This window comes from Lottia gigantea (genome assembly GCF_000327385.1).
Source record: "Lottia gigantea unplaced genomic scaffold LOTGIsca_157, whole genome shotgun sequence".
In the NCBI taxonomy this organism is placed as follows: domain Eukaryota; kingdom Metazoa; phylum Mollusca; class Gastropoda; family Lottiidae; genus Lottia; species Lottia gigantea.
In genome coordinates this window covers 127317-137180 of record NW_008707910.1, presented here as the reverse complement: position 1 = coordinate 137180, position 9864 = coordinate 127317, and the positions used below count along the sequence as shown (strand labels likewise).

Genomic DNA, 9864 nt, shown 5'->3' with positions numbered 1-9864 from the left:
CAACCAAGGCCGTTATTTTTAATAGCAGTCCTCGTTATGTTTTGGACTAAAGCTAACAAATTGTAGACCGATATTACAAGCTCGGTAGGGAGTCTTTTGCAGCTCAGCCTATTGTATAACAAAAGAAAGAAAAATAATAACATAATGTTAGCTCCCAAAAATGCAAGGGCCCGGGTATACCGAAAGATTGCTTAATAACCTATAGAAAGCGATCAACAAAAGCACATTTTTGAGAAAATTTCCTGTTTTGAATGTGTCCAAATCATGATCAGTTTACTAAGCCTAATCTGAAAGGAAAAAAAAATAATCTATTTTTAAAAGTAATCGTTTTTATTCAAATGGTGATTTCTAAGAACCCCCAAATTTTCCACTGACCCCTTTGAGCATAACGATGGGGTCAAGTGTCATTTTCTTCTAAAGTATAAATAGCAGAGGTTGGGCTTTTTCTTCATTCCAAGGTTGAGATCGAAGTTGTCGATATCGAAGAACTTCTCTTCTCATTGCTATGTCACCACCCCAAGCTGATTTACAGACGAAACCAGACCCATACCTCATAGATCAGGTACTATAATATTTTCTTAATTATTACACCTAGGTTCAGCAGGATTTTTAATGGATATTTTAGGATTCCATAGGAGATTTTTTGATAACCATGTGATTATTTGAATAAATTAACTTTGTTATATAAAATAAAAAAGATTTTGATTGTTTTAATGAAACTAATTCTGATTATTTCAGAGAAATCTAGGGAAATAATTTCAATTAAAGGAATGTCTATTATTTCATTACAAACTTTGATTATTTCATTAAACAAACTTTGATTATTTCATTAAACAAACTTTGATTATTTCATTAAACAAACTTTGATTATTTCAATAAACAAACTTTGATTATTTTATTAAACAAACTTTGATTATTCAATAAAAAACTTTGATTATTTTATTAAACAAACTTTGATTATTTCATTAAAACAAACTTTGATTATTTTATTAAACAAACTTTGATTATTTCATTAAACAAACTTTGATTATTTTATTAAACAAACGTTGATTATTTCAATAAACAAACGTTGATTATTTCATTAAACAAACTTTGATTATTTCATTAAACAAACTTTGATTATTTTATCAAACAAACTTTGATTATTTTATTAAACAAACTTTGATTATTTTATTAAACAAACTTTGATTATTTATTAAACAAACTTTGATTATTTTATCAAACAAACTTTGATTATTTTATTAAACAAACTTTGATTATTTCATTAAACAAACTTTGATTATTTCATTAAACAAACTGTGATTATTTCATTAAACAAACTGTGATTATTTTATTAAACAAACTTTGATTATTTTATTAAACAAACTTTGATTATTTTATTAAACAAACTGTGATTATTTTAATAAACAAACTTTGATTATTTCATTAAACAAACTGTGATTATTTCATTAAACAAACTTTGATTATTTTATTAAACAAACTTTGATTATTTCATTAAACAAACTTTGATTATTTTATTAAACAAACTTTGATTATTTTATGAACAAACTTTGATTATTTCATTAAACAAACTTTGATTATTTTATGAACAAACTTTGATTATTTCATTAAACAAACTTTGATTATTTTATTAAACAAACTTTGATTATTTCATTAAACAAACTGTGATTATTTCATTAATATACACTTACACCTTTTTCGTAACTTCAGGTTTCAGAATCCAGAATGGCTTCAGAGAAAAGTACCAAAAAGACCAAAATTATTGCAGGGGCCATTTTGGTGTCCTTGGTAATTGTCGGTTGTATTGTCTTTGGATCATTGGCCTACAGCTATCGCCTTTTCTATAAAACGGTATGTACAATCAATATTATATAGCTTGCTGCTTGCCTTCTTAATAGTCTTTGAGTTCTAGTTAGATTTGAATGAAATTATTTAATCTATTTGCACTATGGTAACATTGAAACGTAGAGCAAACCCGTTGCACAATCCAAGTTACTATGAGGCAAGGGTCTGCTTGGATTTAAAGGACATAATTTGATAGTTAGAAGTAATGAGCCATCGCCGCATTTGCCTTCATTCTATGGGCCGGGCCTCTACCCCAAGCTTAATCAACTGATACCTAGTTTGGCGTCGACTTTCATTGTCGTCTAAAGGGATGGAAGGTGTGTACGAGTTACTTTCTATTGTATTGACAGGAATATAAAGCTGAATCTAGAATTGACGGAGAGAAGATACCAGAACATATCTATGTTGATTATAAGAAAGAACTGATCTACGTTAACAACAAGAAAGCGGGACGAGTCGATGGCATGAGAGCATTACATAATTACAACAGGGTATGTGATAACAACATTCCGTACTTGTGAGGTGTATGTAACGAGGGCATTGCATAGCTTTAACAGGGTAGGCCGATGCTGCTGTACTGACTTAATGTCACCAATTGCACACCGCGTGATGTTACAAGTCTTCAGTGGTCCCGAATAGAGGATAAAACTGGCATTACTTCGTTCATTTATTTCTATTTGATTAATGATTATCTTTTTTTTTGTTTCTGGTAGAAATTGGTGGCCCTCTATGACGAAACTCAGAACATTTGTTTGATAGACCGTTTGGATGAAGATTTCGATGGCGGACTGAAATATTGGTCTAAATATGGCGTAAGTATGTTTCTAAGAGAATTATTATGGTTAAAGGGATTTAACTCGTTTTGGCACTCAGAATCTATTCACTTCAGAATCGGTGGACAACTACCTCACTTTAAAGTCACCGGCAGGAATAGGATTTTCTATCACCGAGCCCTTTAAGTTAGAAATGAGATCATCCGATCACCTTGATGAATGCATTACTGTGAAAATTGAAGGTTGAGTCGTAAGTGAAAAGGGAATATATTTTATTGAATTAATGTTAGATGCATCCCCAATGCGAGATCAAAATCAATGTAAAGCTATAACATTTCTTTGACCAATCTTTACATTGTATTCTGTAGGGAAGTGATTCGAATCAGCAGAAGATGACTTTTGAATACTCCAAAGACCCAATCGAACCAAAGGTCCTGAAGAGGTTCGCTGGGGAAGAGGTCGCACTTCATTGTGCTCATAACAACGCCACTGCTCACTGGATGTATGCTTCTAAACCATACGATGGAACTTTGGATACAAAAGAGACCGAAAGCCATGATATTGAAAAGAGAGCACGTAAGTAGTTTTCATTAAGAAAAAAAAATAATTATCAACTAGGGATAGGGATTCACCATGTTCCGCTGTACATGTCTGTATACGAAAATACTTTAAATAGCATTATCAGAGTGAAATGGGAATTATATCAATATTAAATATGACAAAAAGGATTGATTGTAATAGTGTATTCAATTATTGGCACTGTGTCTTCCTCTGTCATGGGATATATTTTGAAACATTTATATCATAGTCGTATTATGCAGTAGGAAATGAAGCTCATTGGACTCACTGTATTAACATAATTGACATAAAACCCACAAATAGTTGAGCAATGGGAGAAATGATTTAGTTATAACTCATGAAACATAGTCTCCCTTTAAATAAAAAATGACAACATAATATTAATTTGTTTTTATTTTCAGTTTGGCGATGCTATTATTACTACTTTATATACTATGGTAGATTGTATTGGTACCGAATATGTCTCTAAACGTATGATGATAGAATGTTTTGTGTAGCATGTTTTTTTTTTTAATTTTTAGAGGATTTTGCAAATTTAGTAGTAGCGCTGTCAAAATTTTTTTTTTTTTAATGTCAAAAACTAAAATGCTTTCAAATAGTGCCTTTCTTACCTTACTATTTGTTTGAGCGGTTGCTATGAACGGTATAAGAAATGCAAGAATACGTAACCAAATTTCAGATCCCTTAATGATATTGCATTCATCGAATTATTACAGTTTGTCAGAATGATTCATGATTTTTGGTAGATTTGATATAAATACAATATAATACAACTTGAATTATAAAAATTTAAAGTAGATGAGATAGAGCAGAGAAAGAGAGACAGAGAGGAGGGGGGGGGGGGGTGTTTTTAATCGTGAAAGTTTACTGACTGTGTTAACAATAATGTTTTAAAATGTATTCGATTATATTTGTTTCATAATACTAGTGAAATTCCTGGTATTTCTTCATAATGACTGTAAACTGTTTATTATTATTTATTCTACAGTTGTACATGTACCTTATGGATGTAATCAAGGCAAACCTATCAATCAGGATTCATAGGCGTAGGAGACCGGGGGGGGGGGGGAGGGGGTTCAGACTCATATAATTTTTTCGGGCAGTAACCGAAACACCTCTGGCAGATGCTCAAATGAAATCAATGAAATGAAAATCCGCCGAACACACCGCAAATTTTTGGGTAAACAAGCCTGCCCAACACCCAAGCAGGCCTGCGGTCCGTACGACTATGCCAGGACCTCTTTTATTGCATATCTATGCAGCGCCGTTGAAATGTTAACCAAATTAATGTTTAAAGGACACTTGATACACAATTTTCTTGTAATTTGCTTTCCCCTTTTACACATTAAATTTTTGATAAAAGTCATTTGATCTTTGTGTCCCATGTCTACAATTTTAATTAAAAACGCAATAGAATAAGATATATTAAAAAAGAAGGATCAGAAGGCAACGGGAGCCACGGTGGCTTGCTCGCTAACCTAAAGGTCCAGGGTTCAATTCCGTTATGGGTCGAGATAATACCTTCTGATTTGACAACCAGGTTTCCCCTAGTCAGTGATGCAGATTACAGTGATGCAGGTAAAAGGGCTGCTATAGAAAAAAGCGTCTAGTCGTTCGGATAGGACATTAAACCGAGGTCCACGTTAAAGATCCCTCGACAATAAGAGTAGGATAATGCCGCTGTCCTACCAAAATTTCCCTTATAGCACTCCCCATCGGGTTGCGTTTTGCGGTTCGGATTATTAGTACTTGCTTTATACTGAAATTACAGCTTATAATGATATTACGCTCGCAAATATAATTTGCCAATATAATTATACAAAAAACAAAACAAGTTTAGTCAGGTTTTGATTTGCAAAGAGAGGCTTATTATGATGCGAAGATCATGTAATTCCAGAGACAATACAGTTAACCACTATAACTACACAACTGAAAAATGAGTTTTGTAAGATACTAATATGTTACGTTTAGAATGACGTTACTCTCGCAAATACCATTTGCCAATATTGTTATACACAACAAAACAGGTTAAGTTACTGATATGCTAAAAAGGGCTCATAATGAAGTGGGTTGAAGTTCACATATTACAACAAAAAAAACCAGAAAAAAACCTAACAAACACAAAAAAAGAAGGCTTAACTCCAAACAGCATATCTTATTACAAGGACAACATTGCCTTATCTTAAACTGCATACTATTTAAATGCAAAATGGTGTCAATCTATTATCTGTACAACCTATAAGAAACCACGAATGGTTCTTACATGGAAATAACACACACGAACGTAGTTCACAGCCATTTTGAATCACTTCCTCGACTTAATAAGTCGAATTTTGAAAAAAGGCTTTAATATTGCAACTAAGCCTTCAAAGCATATTTCAGGGTTTAGAAATGGCTTTAAATGTGATTTGAAGGCATTGTTGAAATATTAAAGCCATTTGCAATATTCGACATATTAAGTCGAATAGGGATTCAAAATGGTGGTGAACTACGTTAGTGCCTGTTATTTCCATTTAGGAACCAAACGTAGTTTCATATGCACCCTAGATAAAGCCTAACGTACCAACTGTGATGTAGTAACATACTACAGTAATGGTTATTTACAAACTAAGTCACCAACATGGACTTTTTGGAAAGGGTGAACAATACTATAGCAGGATCCACCAAAGTAATTTGGTGTGTTACGAGGTGCTAGAAAAATGGTTGTACCCCAACCTTTTTAAAATAAACTAAAAAATATAACTTTTTTACGTTTTTACCACAAATACATGTCAGAATGCATCAAAATCATTTCAATATTTCGAAAATTTCTTCGGATATCCCTCTCAGACTCTTTATGGCAGCCTCCACAGACTTGTCGCAATTATAAATAAGTCTTGATGCTTCAGTCAGTCTTCCCCCTTTTTGTACACCCAGTAGCGGGAGGTTAGCGCCGCCACTACATAAGTCGTGTCGAAGTATTCTTCCTGTTTTGAATGTGTGCAAATCATGATCAGTTTACTAAGCCTATAATAATCTGAAAGGAAAAAAATTTAATCTATGTTAAAATCTTTCCGAGAAAAGTAATCGTTTTTATTCAAGTGGTAATTTCTTAGAACCCCCAAATTTGATACCCTTTGAGCATAACGATGGGGTCAAGTGGCATCTTCTTCTAAAGTATAAATAGCAGAGGTTGGGCTTTTTCTTCATTCCGAGGTTGAGATCGAAGTTGTCGATATCGAAGAACTTCTCTTCTCATTGCTATGTCACCACCCCAAGCTGATTTACAGACGAAACCAGACCCATACCTCATAGATCAGGTACTATAATATTTTCTTAATTATAACACCTAGGTTCAGCAGGATTTTTAATGGATATTTTAGGATTCTATAGGAAACTTATTTTATTTGACAGTGGATAGATACGTTGAGATTTTGTGATAACCATGCGATCATTTTTTTTTTAGATTTACATTGTTATATCAAATAAAAAAGATTTTGATTAAAAAATATTTTGATTGTTTCAATGAAACTAATTCTTATTATTCCAGTGAAGTGTAAGGAATTGATTTCAATTTCAATTAAAGGAATGTCTATTTTTTCATTAAACAACTTTGATTATTTCATTAAACAAACTTTGATTATTTCACTAAACAAACTTTGATTATTTCATTAAACAAACGTTGATTATTTCATTAAAAAAACTTTGATTATTTCATTAAACAAACTGTGATTATTTCATTAAACAAACTTTGATTATTTCATTAAACAAATTGTGATTATTTCATTAAACAAACTTTGATTATTTCATTAAACAAACGTTGATTATTTCATTAAAAAAACTTTGATTATTTCATTAAACAAACGTTGATTATTTTATTAAACAAACTTTGATTATTTTATTAAACAAACTTTTATTATTTAATTAAAACAAACTTTGATTATTTTATTAAACAAACTTTGATTATTTCATTAAACAAACTGTGATTATTTCATTAAACAAACTTTGATTATTTCATTAAACAAACTTTGATTATTTCATTAAACAAACGTGGGTTATTTATTTGATAAAAAATATCTTATTAATTGAATAAAACAAGTTTTAAAAATGTGATTTTTTGAATGAATGAAACGAATCGATTATTTCAATGAAACGAATTGATTATTTCAATGAAACGAATTGATTATTTCAATGAAACGAATTGATTATTCCAATGAAACGAATTGATTATTTCAATTAAACTTATTTTTAAGTTAAATCCATCATGTCTCCTACATGACAAGATGTGTATTTTGATAGTACTAACAGATGGTTTGAGGGTTTATACTTGGGTTTTAAACCTATTCACATTCAAGTTGGATTACAGGAGTATTCCGTTAATATACACTTACACCTTTTGTGTAACTTTAGGTTTCAGAATCCAGAATGGCTTCAGAGAAAAGTACCAAAAAGACCAAAATTATTGCAGGGGCCATTTTGGTGTCCTTGGTAATTGTCGGTTGTATTGTCTTTGGATCATTGGCCTACAGCTATCGCCTTTTCTATAAAACGGTATGTATATTATATAGCTTGCTGCTTGCCTTCTTAATAGTCATTTACAAAGTTTTGTCGTCGTTTCCGTAGTGAGGCATTCGCCGCATTTGCCTTCATTCTATGGGCCGGGCCTCTACCCCAAGGTTAATCAACTGATACCTAGTTTGGCGTCGACTTTCATTGTCGTCTTAAGGGATGGAATGTGAATACGAGTTACTTAAATCGTGTTTTCTATTGTATTGACAGGAATATAAAGCTGAATCTAGAATTGACGGAGAGAAGATACCAGAACATATCTATGTTGATTATAAGAAAGAACTGATCTACGTTAACAACAAGAAAGCGGGACGAGTCGATGGCATGAGAGCATTACATAATTACAACAGGGTATGTGATAACAACATTCCGTACTTGTGAGGTGTATGTAACAAGAGAATTGCATAGCTTTAACAGGGTAGGCAGATGCTGCTGTACTGACCTAATGTCACCAATTGCACACTGCGTGATGTTACAAGTCTTCAATGGTTCATTTATTTCTATTTGATTAATGATTATCTTTTTTTTATTTCTGGTAGAAATTGGTGGCCCTCTATGATGAAACTCAGAACATTTGTTTGATAGACCGTTTGGATGAAGATTTCGACGGCGGACTGAAATATTGGTCTAAATATGGCGTAAGTATGTTTCTAAGAGAATTATTATGGTTAAAGGGACATAACTCGTTTTGGCACTCAGAATCTATTCACTTCAGTATCGGTGGACAACTACCTCACTTTAAAGTCACCGACAGGAATAGACTTTTCTATCACCGAGCCCTTTAAGTTAGAAATGAGATCATCCGATCACCTTGATGAAATAAAAATATCTATAGTCATGCATTACTGTGAAAATTGAAGGTTGAGTCGTAAGTGAAAAGGGAATATATTTTATTGAATTAATGTTAGATGCATCCCCAATGCGAGATCAAAATCAATGTAAAGCTATAACATTTCTTTGACCAATCTTTACATTGTATTCTGTAGGGAAGTGATTCGAATCAGCAGAAGATGACTTTTGATTACTCCAAAGACCCAATCGAACCAAAGGTCCTGAAGAGGTTCGCTGGGGAAGAGGTGGCACTTCATTGTGCTCATACCAACGCCACGGCTCACTGGATGTATGCTTCTAAACCATACGATGGTACTTCAGATACGAAAGACACCGAAAGCCATGATATTGAAAAGAGAGGACGTAAGCATTTTTCATTTAGAAAAAAACAATCATATAATCATATCAATTAGGGATAGGGATTCACCATGTTCTGCTGTACATGTCTGTTTACGAAAATACTTTATATAGCATTAAATGGGAATTATATCAATATTAAACCCACAAATAGTTGAGCAATGGGATAAATGATTTAGTTATAACTCATGAAACGTACTCTCCCTTTAAATAAAAAATGATAACATAATATCAATTCTATTTATATCATAGTCGTATCATGCAGCAGGAAATGAAGCTCATTGGACTCACTGTATTAACATAATTGACATAAAACCCACAAATAGTTGAGCAATGGGAGAAATGATTTAGTTATAACTCATGAAACATAGTCTCCCTTTAAATAAAAATGATAACATAATATTAATTTGTTTTTATTTTCAGTTTACCGATGCTACTATTTTTACATTGTATACAATGGTAGATTGTATGTGTACCGAAGATGTTACTATATCGGCTAAACGTATGATGACAGAATGTTTTGTGTAGCATGTTTTTTTATAGAAGATTTTGCAAATTTAGTAGTAGCGCTGTCATTTTGTAATACATGGTCTTTTTAGAGTCAAAAATAAAATGCCTTTCTTCTATTTGTTTGAGCGGTTGCTATAAACGGTATAAGAAATGCGAGAATACGTAACCAAATTTCAGATCCCTTAATGATATTGCATTCACCGAATTATTACAGTTTGTCAGAATGATTCATGATTTTTGGTAGATTTGATATAAATGCAAAATCATGGTAAATATATAATATTTGATAGGTTAGGGATATTTTATTTTATCTAATGTGTTCATCAAAGTTTGCAAAATTTTCCTTTACTGACCAATGCTTTATGTTCTATATGACTAATAACGAACCATATAATACAACTTGAATTTAAAAATAAAAGTG

At 32.1% G+C, this 9864-nt stretch overlaps 2 protein-coding genes across 2 annotated transcripts; both read left to right on the top strand.

Moving 5' to 3' along the window:
* Positions 1 to 463: 463 nt before the first annotated feature.
* LOTGIDRAFT_238649 (hypothetical protein) lies at positions 464 to 4241 on the top strand (the record flags this gene model as incomplete). Its single annotated transcript, XM_009050841.1, has 6 exons — positions 464 to 562; positions 1711 to 1851; positions 2196 to 2336; positions 2559 to 2657; positions 2987 to 3194; positions 4186 to 4241. The coding sequence occupies exons 1-6, from the start codon at positions 506 to 508 to the stop codon at positions 4239 to 4241; spliced, it is 702 nt and encodes a 233-aa protein (XP_009049089.1). The 5' UTR covers positions 464 to 505.
* A 3360-nt stretch (positions 4242 to 7601) lies between these two features.
* LOTGIDRAFT_173362 (hypothetical protein) lies at positions 7602 to 9433 on the top strand (the record flags this gene model as incomplete). The annotated part of the gene is made up of 5 exons (XM_009050840.1): positions 7602 to 7727; positions 7956 to 8096; positions 8285 to 8383; positions 8732 to 8939; positions 9357 to 9433. 5 exons carry the CDS (start codon positions 7602 to 7604, stop codon positions 9431 to 9433), a joined length of 651 nt encoding a protein of 216 aa, XP_009049088.1.
* Positions 9434 to 9864: the final 431 nt, after the last annotated feature.